The following is a 16,522-nucleotide window of genomic DNA, read 5'->3' as shown; positions in this document are numbered from 1 at the left end:
TAGATACTTTGATAGCTAGCTCCTTATCAGCTGAGATGAGGTTGTTGCATAACTTCATCAGTCGGATACTGTTTTCGAAGAGCGAAAGATTCGACCATGTATCTGAGCGTGATTTGGCCATTATGGAGCATGTCATTCAGGGTATTCTCCTGAATCTTCCAGCCATGATGATCAGACAGATGTGTGAGGCCGTATCCAGATCGAGAGTCTCCTTGCCATACGGTATGATCCTCACATTGATATTCAGTCATCATGATATATGTGTAGAGGGAGAGATATCTAGGAACTTGTTGTTTACCGACATCTACACGGCACGATCCTTTGTGCGCATGGGTTATGAAAAGGTGGACGGTCAGTGGGTGCGCGGAGGTGCAGGGGCACATGCACCAGAGGCTGATGCACCAGAGTCTGGAGACTCCATTCCTGAGGCTGAGGTACCTGTTGATCACCCCTCGGCACATGCAGAGGCAGGACCTTCGATCATCATCCATCCCTACTGGATACACAGAGAAGTTTTGGAGTAAGATGACTGAGCTCGTATCAGCTCAGGTGATGGGTCTCTCTGATAGGATGACGAGTCTTTCCGAGGGTGTGATGAGTCGGATGGACAGTATGACCACTGAGATGAAGGGATTATCTGCTTAGATGATGAGCCTCACAGATCGGATGACAGCCTTAGAGAGAGAGTGTGTGTTTCTTGGTCCTCAGGGAGCTCGAGCAGCTGAGTCCGAGGTCTCGGCACAGAGCCAGCCCGCTCACAGGGCTCACAGACCCTCACAATCCTATCAGTCCCAACCTCCTCTTGCCACCTATACTAGGAGATCCCGAGCTAGATCCCAGCCTCCGGATGCTTAGAGTCACTCTAGTTTTCTATGTATTTTGCTTTCAGTTGCTTGTAAATAATGTTCTTCTATTTGACTTTTTAGAACATTGTAATTTTGGATCTTATGAAATGCAATATCTTATCTTTTTATGATCTTTGTCATTGGCACATTTGTCACCCATGCAATGCATATCATTTTGATAATAACAAAAAGGGGGAGAAGTAAGAGAAGGGAAAATTGCAATATAGGGGGAGAAAATAGAAAATAGTGAGAGAAGTAAGAGAAATTGGAATAGAATATATACCTAAGGGGGAGATATCTTAAAATTCTGAAGTTTAATCAAACACTCCGAATACCTGGCACATATTTCTCTTATCTCGATACATAACTTGAAACTTTTGTATTAGTACAAATTATGGTATAAACTTGGATTAGATAGAGGGAGCAAAAAACTAAACTTCAATTGGCATACATTTGAATTAGATAGGGGGAGATTTTGGTTAGCACACACCCTCTAGGTTAGAAAATTCTGAATTTTCAGCTTTTTAAAGCACTCTCTAAACTTAAAACTTCAATTCTCATATAAATGCAATTTTAGGTATACTCAATGTTTTGTAATCATCAAAAAAGGGGAGATTGAGAATCATAATGTTATTTTGATGTTTACAAAGCTATTAAGCCAATATAGAAGTGCAAATACTATTAACAAAAGTAATCAAGTAATAAGAAACAATACACTTTTGATACGCTCGATACATACTCGATAAATTCATCAAACATCATGGATACAAGATCAAAACAACTCTCAATAGTAAAATTCAAGTTAAAGGTTAGAGTAGAGCACGAGAGAAAACTTAGAAATTGATTATAACAAAATTTCAAGTTAAGATTACCTCAAAGGGCAATTCTGTAATTATTACTATCAAGAAAATAAAACTTTATTGTGCCTAGCATTCTAATTTACTTGGAATATCATATTATTGTTTCAATGTGCATAACTAATTTTCAAAGTGCAGAAAAATATAGTTAGAGTCGACCCCAATCAGTTTGGAGTCGACCCCGATACATTTGGCACACCCTGAAACATAATGGCACGCCTTTAGAACACTTGGCACAGAGTAGGAGTCGACCCCAGAAGAAATGGAGTCGATCTGGTACATTTTGGAAATATTCTGGTACATCCTGGCACTTATGGCACCGATGAACAATAACTGGGGCCGACCCCAAGCTTCCTTGAGTCGACCCCAAAGTACCTTGAGTCGACCCCAAGTTATGAAAATCCAAGTAAACAAGTTTCTGGAAATCACTGAGAAGGTGCCGACCCCAAGTGGAGCCGACCCCATGAAAACTTGAGCCGATCCCAGGGGAGCCGACCCAGGAGAACATGAGCCGACCCTAGGATGAGTGCTCAAAAATCACATCTCTGGAATCCCTGAGAGGGTCGACCCCACTAGATCTTGAGTCGACCCCACTATAGCATAGGTCGACCCCAAGAAAGCATGAGTCGACCCCAGTGAAAACAGTTAGAAAAATAAGGCTCTGTGGTTCCTGAGAGGGCCGACCCTACTAAGGCAGGGGCCGACCTCACTATAGCAGGGGTCGACCCCAGAGAAGTTTGAGTCGACCCCAGGACTGATGAACAACAACTTGAGCCGACCCCAGTAAAGCTTGAGTCGACTCCAGCACGGATGATAGCCTAATGGCTAGTTTTGTAGAAGTACTTTTTAAACACTCAGTGGCTATAAATGGCATGTTTCTCCATTCAAACAGCAAAGAAGCGGCTAATAGAGGTTGGAAAGTATTTAAGAGGCACTATTCATCCGAGGAGTATATCTTTTTGAAAAAGAAAGAAGAAAATACAAGAGAAACCCTAGAAAAGAAAGCCTCATTCAATTGCTTCACTAAGAGAGTCAAAAGGAAGTTGTTGAGCAATTTCAAGGAGTCATCAATAGCTCTACCAACTCTTGTGAAGTGAGGCAAGCTTGACAAAGAAGAGAATAGCTCCTTCAAAGTGATAAATATTCTCTAAACTCTTCTTTGTAGTTTATAATTGTCTTATTTGCTCTCTTAGGAGTTCTCTTTACTTACTTATCAATCTTGTTGTAAGGTTAGTTGGTAAGCCCGTAAAACCAACATTGTAGGTTGTTGGTGAGCTTGCAAAACCAACGTAGGTTATTGGTGAGCTTGCAAAACTAACGTAGGTTATTGGTGATCCCGGAAAACCAAATTGTAAAGATTTTTTGATTGTGAGTCTGGAAAACAATCTAACTATAATCCGCGGAATTATAGTGAATTCCCAAGGGGACATTTGGGGAGTGGACGTAGGTGCTTAGGAGTGCATCAAACCACTATATTTTTTGTGTGTTTGTGTTGTGTGCTTTTCAATTTCACTACTCGTATTTAATTGATATAAGCCAAATTATCCATACACTTATCAACTTCATTAAGGGATTAAAAATTAAGAAAAACCAATTCACCCCCCCCCTCTCTTGGCTTGTCACCTTGGGCAACATCCCTCCTCTCTCCTTCTTCCCTATTCTCCTCTCTCCTTTTTATCGCTTCCTTTATCTTCCTACTATCCTGCATCACAACCTTATACGAAGGAAGCATATCATTCGACTTCATATAGTTAAGCGGACACAACTAACCATTTTGTGCAACCGATCCTAGAAATCTTGCTAAAAGGCTTTCAACTCTCTTGATGGGTTGCCCTAGTTTGTTGCATCGGATGACGATTTTCTCACCCTCATGAAGCTACCACACATCCCTTGCTTGAGTGGATCCTCGTCTCGTTCTCACTTTCTTCTGTCCTTCAGCGCACAAGAAACCTTTAACAATAAATTTTTTTATCAATATCAACATCGGTATGATATTGCTGAAGCTAATGATTTTTAAATATGAATATTTGAGTTAGCAAAATCACCTCTCAATAGGATACATCCATCAGTAGTGAACCAATCCACCAAGTTTAGCTTCTGCCGCTAAGTTCAAAAGCAAATTTAATAAAATTCTGAACTCCATTCAAATATTTTTTGCTGGATCTCGACTTATTTATCTAACTTTTGACAAAATTAGACATTGATCTATTAAATATACTTCAAATATATTTAAGTATACTTTGACTTTAATCTTAATACAACTTCATACATCTCACATGGTAGACAGCCTGGTTTGCATAAAAAAACACATGATTATTCTACTATTAATCTTATTAATAAGTCATGAATGTAACTTTCTAGGTTTGGATCATCTGATGACAAAGATATTTTTTTGGCACATGATGCCTAAGTCTATACTATCATAAAAATAAGTATCTTAAGCTCTTTTGTCTATTACACTTATTTGGTGCTAATAAGTATTCAATGTTTAGACTACCATGGGATACACTTGGTGCCGCATAGAGCTACCATTTCCATTGTCATGCTGTCGTAACTCGTGTCCCTGGTGAAGATGCCAACCTGATAGCAACAAAATTTTAGAATAAAATTGTTCATTTGAAGAAGATTACAATAAAAAGAATATGCTTTTTGTATCAATAAATATGATAAAAATATTCACAAAAAAAAATTTAAGAAATCCCTAAATTTTCTAAAATTCTAGGCCAAAATCCAAATAACAACTCAAAAGGAAAATATTCTAGACATAGAAACTTACCGACGTAGAGAAGGCCGGCTGAGATCTGCAATGGAGGAGGCAGTCGACCGGAAGAGGGTGGTCGGTCGGATCTTCGAAAAACATCGCAGATTGGCGATGGGTATGGGCAGCAAGGAGGAAAAGGAGGATGAAGTTGGCAAAGGAGAAGGAGGCACCGGAGAGGGGGAGGAGGAGAAGGAGACCTACGCAAACGGACGGAGGTGGAGCTTGACGGGTCGGTCAGTCGATTTAGATGCCAGAGAGGAAAAGGGGTTGAAATCGGGATGCTAGAGATGTTGGGTCAGGTGATGGGGTGGGTTGAATATTGGCTTCCGACGATGCTTATAAGCGTCGTCTTAATCTTAACTTTTGGCATCCGATGACGCTTATAAGTGTCGTCTTAATCCTGGCTAATCTTCTAGCTAAAGTGGAGAGATGAAAAAATCCAATCTCTTTTATCGCCCTCCTTTCCTTTAGCCCTTTTGACAATGCTTATAAGTGTTGTCTTAATACTGGCTTCCGATCGTCTTAGTTTAATTTCTGACAACGCTACTAAAAAGCGTCGGCAAATTTTGGCACGAGGGATCAGTCGGACGATGACTGCCACCAGTGCCTGCAGCGGTCGGTGAACGTTATGTCGACTCACTTCCCACGGAGCATTGAAGCGGTGACGATGGCTTACAACTGCTTCATGGGGCACACAACGTACTCTTTCTATAATCAATCTGTCGGGGCTGCACCACCACCTTTGCTAGCACCGGAGGTGGATCCCGGCGCTCTGCCGCCTAGAGGAAAGGACTCAGGTAATGTCGAAACTCGCTTCTTTCTTCCCAATTAGCATGCATTCATATCCAGCCCATGAACTCGTGAATAGTCCGGGCTGGACTCAACATAACGCTTGATGGGCCCAAAACAAACAAAGTCCGAAGGAATCCAAGACGAGCTCAGAAATATTATGGTTAAGCCAAGCTCGAAAACGAATGACATAACAATATGCCCTTCTTATGTGAACCGTGGGCTGTATATTTCTAACGAGATGAGCTTAATTAAAATATTAGCATTTGGATCAGGGAAAAAGAACGTAGCCTTGGTCATCCCGTTGGTTAGCGCGTTGGTGGTCCTCTCAGCCATTTTCATCTGTTCATGGAGGAGGAGAACATTTTTAAAAGTATTCCGTAAATATTGCATACGTCAAGTTTCATCTGTACGGCTTCAAAACAGGACGCAAAAACTTTTTCTTTCTTTAAAAAGTTCTCATGCTGTTCCATGGCTACCGGATATTATTGAAGGTGTGGAAAATAAAGACATCGGAGCTCTGTATTTCGATTTGGGGACACTTAGAGCCGCTACTGATGACTTCTCCGAGACAAACAAACTCGGAGGTGGTGGATGTGGTCCAGTTTATAAGGTACAATTAACACAAAGACTTTAAGTCTGGAACCTACTCTATTTCTAATTTATATCGGGAACATAGCTTAATTCCATTCAATTTAAATACAACACACACTCTTTCCTGTTTTCTGCTGTATTCGCAACAGGGAGAACTATCAGATGGCCAGGAAATAGCTGTGAAAAGACTTTCCAGAAGTTCACAGCAAGGACTTCCGGAGTTAAGAAATGAGATTGCTTTTGTTGCTAAGCTTGAACACAGAAATCTCGTGAGGCTGTTAGGTTGTTGTCTGGAAGAAAAAGAGAAGCTACTCGTCTACGAGTTTCTCCCAAATACAAGCCTCGACAAATTTCTATTCGGTATTTTTGACATTCATTTTTTCATCCTACATAAATCTTGCATTTTTTTTAACAAAGTGAAACTGCCACCATGTTCCTCTTTTATTTTTTTTTAAAAAACTGTCATTGCTCTATTCATGAGTCCTATTGAGTCAATTAGCAACTTTCATGTCAGACTGGTGAACTGAGCGGTAAATGGAGGTTGGTAAGTAGCAGTAGAATCTATTTTAGTAGACTGTATGGGACAAGTCAAATAGAATTTTGAGCTGGGCAAAGACAAGTTCAGATTTTTTTTTTCCAATTGATAATTTGGTTATATTATGGTATCATTTTAGAGGATAACGTTGAGTTAAGGCAAAAACCTCATTCTTCTCTCCGATTTGATCATTATGACATTATTATATGCTTTGACTAGATTTTACTTGGATGATACAGATCCCATCAAACGTGGACTTCTAGATTGGGGAAAGCGCTATAAAATTATTGAAGGAATTGCAAGAGGGCTTCTTTATCTTCACCAAGATTCTCGCCTCAAGATTATTCATCGGGATCTAAAAGCATGTAACATCTTGTTAGATCAGCATATGAATCCTAAGATTTCAGACTTTGGTCTTGCAAAGCTCTCCGAGTCTGAGAAAGAACATGGAAGCACTAGTAAAATTGCTGGGACAAAGTATGCTAAAAACCTCATTAACTTCCTTATCCTAATCAAGATTTTGATCATTGTGTAATACCTAGCAAACGTTATTAGTCTTTGCTATTATGATAATCTATTGATCTAATAGAATTTTCCTTCATATCTATTTTTCCCTTAATTTGATTTATGGCAATTAACACTGTTGTTGGTTTAACAAATGACAATTGCTTGATGGTGTGCAGTGGATACATGGCACCCGAGTATGCAATGCAAGGGTACTTTTCAAATAAATCAGATGTATTTAGCTTTGGAGTTTTAGTTCTAGAAATTGCGACCGGTCAAAGGATCAGTGACTTCCATGGATCAGGGGATTCTACAAATCTCCTAAGCTTTGTATGGACTGCCTCTTAATGAATCTTAGTCATAGATAGGGATTATAAATTGCATTCCGTAATCTCTCCAAGCTTATTCTTTTATTATGGCTAATCTTGTTGATTGTTTCTTAAATAGGCATGGGAGCACTGGAGCAAAGGAAAGGCGTTGGAAATAATGGATCACAGTCTAGGTGAGCTGTACCATAGGCAAGAAGCTTTGACATGCATTCACATAGGATTACTCTGTACTCAAGAGGATATGAGGAAAAGACCTTGCATGACATTGGTGGTTCTCATGCTGAGCAATCATTCCGTGACTCTTCCAACGCCTTCAACGCCTGCATACTTTGTTCGAGGCAGAACAACCATTGAGTCAGACGTGGCTTTGAGAACTACCAATTCCACTCCATCTGACTTGTTAACTATATGCAACATGTCAATTACCGACATGGAGCCCCGTTAAAAAACTCCATGGATATTTGGATATTTGATCATTGATGAGAACAAGGACAAGCTTTTCCAACGAGGCTGATGATAGATCGAATGTATGAATTGCAAGTTGAGTTTCTTTTCTTTCCCTACAGCATGAAGCAATAGTCCGAGGATGATCTGAACAATGGAATAAAAAGCTTACAGGAATATATATATATATGGCTCCTGTTGAGTATCTTGTTTTCCCTTATTATCAATATTTGGCTGTGCCATTTTTTCTTTTTACATTGTTGTTTCCTCCCTTTTTTGTTTTTCTCCCTTTCCTCCTGGAAGACGAATTATTGGGCATCGGAAACACCTTCTCTTAGGCCATTAATATTAGTGTCTCATATATATTACTTTTGACTGGTCTAATGCAATGGCTCATATTGAGTTTATGTTGATTATCTTTTTTCCTTAGTCCAGACCTAGCTTAGTTAGAAAGTGAGCTGAGCTCCAACAAAATTTGGAGCTTGACTTATAAATGAGTCAAATTTGGACATGTGTTATTTACAAAAACAATAGGAAAACTTAACTCATTTCAACAAAAGCAGGGCTCAGAGCATATGCAAGCCGATCTTGAACAGCTGAAGTTAGGCCCAGTCCAACTCGAACCAAGTTTGAACAGCTTTATCTTTCTTATCATCAAATTTTTTGAATTTTTATTAATTTATTTTTAATGTGCATTATATGTGTGTATTAGTATGTGTATGTATACAAAATGCAGAACCTGTTTATTTATAGTCACTTATTGTCTGCATAATTTTCATATGTAGGGAGTAGGGTATCTTTTCATAATTTTCAACTCCCAGCATTCTTAAGAAACAACTAATGTTTTGGATATATTATTATATCTTTCTGGAGGATAATTTAGAATGAACCCAAAATTTCATGCCTCTCTCTCTCTCTCTCTCTCTCTCTCACACACACACACACACACACACACACACACACACACACGGAACTTTATGTTCTTGAACTAAACTTGTAAATTGCATCCTTGGTTGGGGCATTTTCGGTGCATCCTAAATTTCAAAATATCGAGTGTGTGCACTATACCGCCGCGGTCTCTCTCTCTCCCACATCCCACCGTCGGTGGAGGAAGAGATAAACCTACCGTGACTTCGAACGATTGAGCTCAACATTCTCCCTTCCTTCGAACTCTTTAGAATCGAAGATCTCCGGCGTCCTACGCTCGATGGCGACGGTACGCGAAACATCTGACCTTGTCTCTCTGACCTCTTCTTGATCCAACCGTTGCTTCTTCTCTTATATTGTTCTTCTGCTTTTTTTCTTCACCTTCCCCTCTTTCCTGGATTCTTGATTTTCTTGAAATTTGGATTTATTGTTCTCCTCCTTCACACTGTTGACCCGGATTTCTTTATTTTATTTTATTTTATTTTTTCTGTTGCTTGGCCTCCCCTACAACCAGAATCCTATGTTCCAGAAATGCGTATGCGTGTAATGGAATCTAAAACATGGGTGAAGCATACTCTGGGCAGGAAATTTGCTGGGTTTGTAATTACTTTAAGGTGCCAACCGACCATCACTGTGCTCTCATGCATATATTCAAACTTACAAATGGCTGGGGTTGCCCAGATGAGTTCTTTGTTGCTTTCGGTAGAAGGACTTTTGACAAAATAGAAACACATAAACAATTACTGCTTATTAAGAAATCACAATTATTATCTTTCCCAGTTCCTGATCTAATCGTTTTGCTTGACTGCAGCCTCACTTGCGAACATATTTGGGATCATCCAATTTTTGTAATAAAATTGTGATCATGTAGTACAGGTGGTGATCATCAAACGCGACCTTTTCCATGTGGGATCCTGAGATGTGGTTTTGAGGCACGTTGAACACGCTAGGAGGCCGATACTGCCTCGACAGAGAGCAAGGCCATAGACCCAGTCCAGGATTTCACCTAGGTTTTGTTGAAGGATAGGAGGAGAGCAAAGGATCGAGGTTATCTTGGAAGTTCCGTTGGTGGTCTAGCAGTTTATGCCTTGGCATCTGCAATAGAAAAGTTCTGCAATGGTCACATGGCCATAAACCGTGGTAATGATGGAAGAAAGCATAAAGTAGTTGAAAGAACTTGAAAAGAAAGAAGCATTAGCAACATTGCCTTTGAACCCAACAAGTCATGAATATTAAATTTTAAATGTTGCTAGAACTGCAATACTTTGCTTTTACTGATGATTTTTGTATCTTACAGGGTACAACCAATGATGTGACAGCCTTTCTAATCCTTGGAAGAAGTCAGATAAAAGACTTAGCGACTCCGATATTTTAAGAGTGGGTCAAAAATTTAATACAGTGATGATGATTAACAGGGGAATGGAGGCACCCATTTTTGTTATTTGGAAAATTCAGGCAGTGCGACTACCAATATGCTCATGACTAGAGCAGAAGACCTCTTAATTAGTATTGGAATAATAACATAAAAGGTTAGTTCTTATATTCACATTTGCTGAAACTTGATTACCAGTCTGAGGATGCACAGCCGTTACAGTAATGTTGATGAAACAATATTTCATCTTATTTACTTTAGGAGGTTGCTTTATCTGCTGCATTTCATCTGATAATATATGTTGTGCACTTCTAGATTAGCCATGCTTATATGAGAATGTTGAGATAGAATAAATACCCCCATTACCGGTGGAACTGGAATGAGTGCATTGGATGACCATTCAATTGAGGAAGAAGCTGGTGAATTCACGTCTACATGTAGCCACTAGCTTCCGATTGCTGCAAATATGCATATTGGGTAATTCCCCAGAAACTCGAATGGGTACTCACTTCCTAAGTATTTCCTTCAATTTTTTTAAAGTTCCTTTCCTTGTATCCATTTCTGCATCTGCTCCCAGTTTTGGCAACTACGGTTTAAAGCATGACATACCTAGAGACATGGTGTCAAAGGATGAGCTTGTCATATTGGAATCATCGGAATACAGAACAAAATCATAAACTTCTTGCAAAAATAATGTGCTTGCTTCCTTGTACACGTTACAGAGTACTCCTTTGACTTCATAACTTGATTGTTGACTAGGCCAATATGACTGATTGCTTTTGATGTTTATAATTTTTTCCATTAGATTACAGTTTCTTAAATTTACTAACTTTAAGATTTTTATTATGTGGTAGTAAAATTTGTCTTGGTACCTTTATTTTTTGGTGCTAACAAGGTGACAAAATGCTATAAAATTATGAGGGATTGTTAGTTCTTCTAAAACAGAGTGATCAGATTCAGAGTTTCTTCAAGTCCTCTTATCATGCCAAGTGATTAGTAATAATACCAGTTCTATCAGGACAAAAGACATTTTCCTCTGGTCTCTTTCCTCGGCTCTTAGGTTGCTGTAGTTCATACTTTTAATTGCCCAACCAAATTAGAGCAAAGATCATCTTTGCTTTTATGCACTTTCCTTCTCTTGTCTATTTGGATTTGCAATTGTGTATCCACTACCATTCTTTGGTAGTTTTGCTTGAGGTTAGGTGTATGTCCTAATTCTCTATACATCATTTTCTTGAACTTTGTTTAAATTCTGGAAGATAAGTAAACATGGTAATAAAGGAAATCAAGTAATAGATTGTCTTGTAAGAGAATGGGCAGACATGAGGCACACACACTGGATTTCCAGCGTTTCTGAGGGTCTGATAAAAAATGCAGGTGTTACATTCATGATTAAAAATCTTTATTATTTTGAAGAAAGACCATAATTGTTCAAGATATTCATCAACCTTCTTCTGCTTACCTTCATACATTTATCTAGGTTCAAGTTCTGTAATCGACACCTCATTTGGTGACACTGGTATTAACTTCCTTGAAGATTTGTCATGCGTACCTCCAGATAAATCAACTTCATTTGAAGAAGCATTTGAATCAATGTCACTCTTTCTAGTGCAAAATGCTGGCATAGAAGGAGCCGGGAGAGACACAGAGATACTGCTGAGCATCACAACAACTTGTAACATGTTGGGTCTATCAGATGGATTTTTCTGGACACATAATAGGCCAATCTGAACACATCTTAACACTTCGCCTCTTGGGCAATGGTTGCCTAAAGATGGGTCCAATATCTCCAAAATTGTTCCTTTGACCCACCGCTCCCAGACCTGCATGAAATGAATTTATTTAGTCATCTAGGATAGAACAACAGTTGTATTTATGCAATTGAAAACTCACATAGTTCACTATATATTCAGCATATTCAGAATTAGAAAAATCACTGCTTTTTCTCCCTGTCACGATCTCTAAAACCAGAACACCAAAGCCGTATACATCTGACTTGATAGAAAATTGCCCATGCATGACATACTCTGGTGGCATATACCCACTGTAATAAGATTAGTATATTATTTAAAATACTCTTCAATCAACCATCATTGGAATTTATAGGTTATTCTTCCAGATGGAGAAGGCATAGGTTATTCAAGACTTCTACTTACAATGTTCCAACAACTTGGTTCGTGGTGCACTGAGTTTGGTCTCCACCAAAAAGCCTAGCCAAACCAAAGTCTGAAATCTTTGGGTTCAAATATGCATCTAATAAGATATTGCTGGCTTTTAAATCCCGATGTATAATTCTTAATTGAGATTCTTCATGCAGGTACTGTAGGCCTCGAGCAATCCCGCCAATGATCTTGTTCCTTTTTCCCCAGTTTAGCTGTTTGCGCTTCTCGGGATCTATATCATACAAACTTGATAATCAATTAAGGATGATCAATTAAGGCAATACATATTAGAGTAAGTCCAAAGAGCGCTTGAACTTAAGATGGTCAGACATTTGTTTCTTCTGCACTAACAAAAGGGTTACACTAGAAACACAACCAGATTTAGTTGGAAGAGGAGAGCCTACATTTAAACAAACACCAAAGTTGGAGGTTCAGTATTAAGTTATAGTTCAACTATATTATGGTCGCTGCATACGTTTCTAAAGATAGTCAGGTTTGAGTGGATGAAGAAATTATACCAAAAAGAATGGTGTCCAGGCTTCTGTTAGGCATATATTCATAAACAAGCAACTTCTCTTGTTCTTCTAAGCAAATACCCAGAAGCCTTACAAGATTCCTGTGTTGGAGTTTTGCAACTAAAACTAGCTCATTTCTCAGCGCTCTGACTCCTTGTGATGAACTAGCTGATAACCTCTTCACTGCTATTTCTCGTCCATCAGGTAGTAGTCCCTATACAGAATTATAAGGTTAACAGGAATTATATAGAACCAGAAGAAATTAAAGATAAATATAGAACTGATTTGGATCAAGAAGATTACGCATGATAAATTTTTATATTGGAGTACAATTCTATTAAGATTAGAATCATTAGATATAGAGAAGTTGATGCAATAGGCTACCATGATACCTTGAAAACTGCACCAAAGCCACCTTCTCCAAGTTTGTTCTCTTCAGAGAAGTTAGCTGTTGCAAATCGTAGTGTAGATATATCAAGTAATAGTGACTCGACACTTACGATTTCCTCCGGGCTACTCCCATCTACTGCAAGTGCACGGAATTTTGAAACTATTATCAAAAATTTCTTTTGAATCTTACAAATAATGATAACAAGATGAGATAATTGGACCAGGAAAAAAAATTCAGAAAGTGATGTTGCTTAATTAAACCAAGCCAGCTCTAAATCAAGACCGGCGACTTGTGGATTGCTGGACCTAGTTTTTACAGGCTTATTAAAGGCCATTGAAATAAATAATCAAGCAATGCACTATTTTTATTGCTTATAGTAAACCTTTCTGGTCATAACTTCTATAGTAACTTCACCTAAGATATCATCCTTTTTCCCTCTTGGTAGTACTTGCTCAAGCTCCAACAAAGATGTAAAGAAAAGAGCTGGGATATTTTGTGAAACAATAGAAAGCATTTAATTCATGGGTTACTTACATGGTAACTTTACAATTGGCTTCCTCCTCGTCGAGATGCAAATGCAAATTATGGAGATCAGCACGAATGCAGTTACTAGAGGTATAGCAATAGCAAGGACCTTACGAATGGCATTTTTCTTCTTTCCTGCATTGATAAACGACCACTTTCATATGTATTTCCATATCAACATAACACAGTGACGATGACAAGACATAGAGCTATTGGTTAAGACATACATCATATTAGTGTATCTTTATTGTGTGTTACAAATGTCTGTGGCATGTATGGCAATTGAAGCCGGTCATATTGTGGGAAAGCTTTCATTAGTATTTACCCTATAAACCATATAATTTTTGTCTGGCAGGCTTGCTGACTAGAGTGTCTCGGATAAGTGGATTGAGTTTGGATACTTTGCTGTGAATGGTTTATACCATAGAGGGTTGTATAGTCCTCGATCATTGCCATGTCATCTGATCATGGAGACAGACAACTATCAAATATGGCATCATGTTGCATTCCAAATATTGGATGCTAAATAGCCGTCTGTCTCCATGATCGAATGACATGGCGGTGATTGAGGGCTGTACAATTATCTTTGGTGTAAAGCATGCACCGTAGAGGATCCCGACTCAAGTGAATTAGGTGTGAAGCAGAACTAGGGTTTTAAAGTAGATTGTCATTTAAAAGAAATCCATGTGCATACTTTTCGTGATCCTAGGTTAGTAATCAGCATGTGATTCTATGGAAGTGTTAATTTGGTGCAATTATGATTGTGTGAACTACCTTTGATCAAACAATGATATACTGGTGCGAGCTGGCAAACAATTAAATTAAATAAAAGATTCTCTACTTTGGCTGGTTTGTGGAAATAAGATATTACAGCACCAAGTATTAGTGCCTTGCTCTGTTGCTTATATAATTTTGCACTTTTTTTTGTTTTTTTACTAGAGGCCAATAAGGAAGAGTTGATCTTTACTGTGTTACTTTAAATCACCCACCACCTCTCAACTAAATTACTACATATGTTTAGCCAAAAAAACAAAAAGAAAATGTAGCCATTAAAGTCAAATCGATAGGATATTGGTAAACAGATTAGAAATGATTGGATCTCAAACAGAGTAGGAAGGACTCATCTATTCCCTATTAAGTCGCCGTCGATAAACTGATGCTATTGAAACTAGTTTACTGGTACCGGTCGGCTACTACCCTTACCTTCTTCCTCAGGTGTTTTGGTAGGTGGAGGCACTACCGGAGCCGGTGCGTTCTCCGGCGCCGGTGCGTTCTCCGGCGGCTCCTCAAGTCTTAGCGACGGTGCCCCGTCGAAGAACTTGTATATCTCGTACCTAAAATTGCAGCTCGCTGCGACCACCCTCCCTCCCTCCCTCCCCTCTAGCTGTATCGGTCTTGTCTCAAGGCCGATATCTTGGAGGCACTGCTGGCACTGGCTCGGCGACAGGTCCTGTGTGCACTGCACCAGCCCATATATCTGGGGAAAAGGAGCCTTGGTGGAATTCACCATCAGCCCGGTGGCGAACCTCCTCGTCGAGTTGGAGACGGCCCAATCGGTGATCGCGCTCATAAGCTCGTCCACAATCTTGTCGAACCGGCTGCGGTCGGTCACGTTGTTGGCGTTCCAAGCGATCATCCCCGCAGACGAGGAGTCGACGGTCGAGAAGAAGCGCAGGTTGGAGTAGCGAAGGAGGCAGTCATCGTAGCCTACGATGGCGCCTTTGTTGTACGCGCAGAGCTGGGGGGCGTCTTGGATTGCGTCGCTGAGGCAGGAGCGGCAGACCGAGGCGTTGGCGTCGCCGCGGCACATTGCGAGGCCGTAGATTTGTTCGGGGCTCTGGCCGACTGTGGCGTTGAGGAAGCCACCGGAGAGAGAAGTGTTGGAGGCGAGGGAACGGAGGAGGAGGTTGAGGTTGGTCTCATAGGCGCTGTTGGCGGTGTAGTCGCCGGTGCTGCCACACTGTTTGGCAAAGGGATCGCCGGTAGTGGGAGGGGAAAGGAATATGAGGAAGAGAAGACATAGGAAGAAAGGGAAGGAAACATGGCGAAATGATACCATGGACTGCGGTTACAGCGGGAACACAGTGCTTCTGAGCACGACAGAGCAAAGTTGTTAAGTATGGCTGGCTGTGGAAACAGGGTGCGAGCTAGAGGGAACTGTGAGGCGACGCGTTCGGAGGAAGCTGGAAATGCCTTGGGAACGAGAAACGACCAAGAGCAGCAGCGGTCGACTTGGTCGTCGTTGTATTTTGCGATTTACCATGCCTACGAGGATGCGACTGTGAGGCAGCGTTGGCCCAATATGACCAGTTAGATTATGGCCAATTAGGGTTCAGTCCAGTGGCATGGCTACATGGATTCGATCAATAGGTGTTAAAGACCAGATGCTATGGCCTTGCCAAATTGCATTTGTATCTCGGCATTCATGATTTTGCCTACTCAAACCAGAAACAATCCAGAGGGTCCTGGAATGCCCACCATAAGATCGGCAGGTGTTCTCATGTTTGTAAAATTTGCAACCTAAATCTCACGTTTGTCCCGGTCAACTTCCATGCTAAATAAATAGCAAATACAAACACGCACTCTTTTTTTTGGGTACAAAACACGCCATCTTGTGGAAGAAAATGAAAGGAGTGGTCTGTTAGACCTGAGGAAAGGTTGTTGGTCAACATAGGTGGGCTTGAAAAACTATCTATGAACAACTGGATTCCATTCAACTTGCGGAAAAGAGGGACAAAAGTACTCCGTGGACTCTGTAGAAAGCATCGTGTAGCCGTTTAATATGACACCATATCAGCTAGTATAAGAATCTTAAAGCAGATGCCACAGGGGACCAGACGGGAACCAACATAGAAGGTTCCGTTAAATCTCCAGAGGACAAACTCACCTCGTCCCTCCGATCTCTTGTTGATCCAACTGCTTCTTGCTTCTTCTTTTTTTTTTATAAAGAAAAGAGAAAAAAATTCCCCTTT

General features: G+C 40.1%; 2 protein-coding genes and 1 long non-coding RNA gene across 8 annotated transcripts; 2 read left to right on the top strand and 1 right to left on the bottom strand.

Annotated features, from left to right (window-relative positions):
- Positions 1 to 4,478: 4,478 nt before the first annotated feature.
- Positions 4,479 to 7,913, top strand: LOC103698462 (cysteine-rich receptor-like protein kinase 10). Its single transcript, XM_039125888.1, has 7 exons — positions 4,479 to 5,260; positions 5,528 to 5,632; positions 5,747 to 5,865; positions 5,996 to 6,206; positions 6,621 to 6,858; positions 7,065 to 7,215; positions 7,333 to 7,913. The coding sequence occupies exons 1-7, from the start codon at positions 5,092 to 5,094 to the stop codon at positions 7,657 to 7,659; spliced, it is 1,320 nt and encodes a 439-aa protein (XP_038981816.1). The 5' UTR covers positions 4,479 to 5,091; the 3' UTR covers positions 7,660 to 7,913.
- Positions 7,914 to 9,233: 1,320 nt separating this feature from the next.
- LOC103717039 (cysteine-rich receptor-like protein kinase 10) lies at positions 9,234 to 16,128 on the bottom strand. Of its 6 annotated transcripts, XR_005511686.1 has the most exons (9): positions 14,754 to 16,109; positions 13,560 to 13,685; positions 13,027 to 13,160; positions 12,638 to 12,848; positions 12,114 to 12,351; positions 11,851 to 12,001; positions 11,420 to 11,780; positions 10,315 to 10,566; positions 9,234 to 9,680 (listed from the first exon to the last, which is right to left on the bottom strand). XR_005511686.1 is itself a non-coding variant. In XM_039125880.1 (8 exons), the coding sequence occupies exons 1-7, from the start codon at positions 15,607 to 15,609 to the stop codon at positions 11,430 to 11,432; spliced, it is 2,067 nt and encodes a 688-aa protein (XP_038981808.1). In that variant the 5' UTR covers positions 15,610 to 16,109; the 3' UTR covers positions 9,234 to 9,680; positions 11,420 to 11,429. The 6 variants fall into 6 exon arrangements, 5 of the variants coding, with proteins under 5 accessions (XP_038981808.1, XP_038981807.1, XP_038981809.1 ...); XM_039125880.1 differs by lacking the exon at positions 10,315 to 10,566; XM_039125879.1 differs by lacking the exons at positions 9,234 to 9,680; positions 10,315 to 10,566 and having other exon boundaries at positions 11,228 to 11,780; positions 14,754 to 16,108.
- LOC120110573 lies at positions 9,509 to 10,115 on the top strand. Its single transcript, XR_005511690.1, has 2 exons — positions 9,509 to 9,725; positions 9,883 to 10,115. It is a non-coding gene; the product is annotated as an uncharacterized LOC120110573 (long non-coding RNA).
- Positions 16,129 to 16,522: the final 394 nt, after the last annotated feature.

The sequence above is a fragment of the Phoenix dactylifera genome, chromosome 4 (genome assembly GCF_009389715.1).
Source record: "Phoenix dactylifera cultivar Barhee BC4 chromosome 4, palm_55x_up_171113_PBpolish2nd_filt_p, whole genome shotgun sequence".
NCBI lineage: Eukaryota > Viridiplantae > Streptophyta > Magnoliopsida > Arecales > Arecaceae > Phoenix > Phoenix dactylifera.
This window is presented reverse-complemented; position numbering and strand designations above follow the sequence as displayed.

Bases quoted from the DNA above. Each gene is read 5' to 3' on its own strand.
- LOC103698462 (XM_039125888.1), top strand. From the start codon at position 5,092: ATGTCGACTCACTTCCCACGGAGCATTGAAGCGGTGACGATGGCTTAC. The intron at 5,261-5,527 runs GTAATGTCGAAA...CATTTGGATCAG, and splicing joins GCCTAGAGGAAAGGACTCAG to GGAAAAAGAACGTAGCCTTG. The intron at 6,859-7,064 runs GTATGCTAAAAA...GATGGTGTGCAG, and splicing joins AGTAAAATTGCTGGGACAAA to TGGATACATGGCACCCGAGT.
- LOC103717039 (XM_039125880.1), bottom strand. From the start codon at position 15,609: ATGGTATCATTTCGCCATGTTTCCTTCCCTTTCTTCCTATGTCTTCTC. The intron at 13,686-14,753 runs GTAAGGGTAGTA...TTATCAATGCAG, and splicing joins CAAAACACCTGAGGAAGAAG to GAAAGAAGAAAAATGCCATT. The intron at 12,002-12,113 runs GTAAGTAGAAGT...ATCTTATTACAG, and splicing joins AACCAAGTTGTTGGAACATT to TGGGTATATGCCACCAGAGT.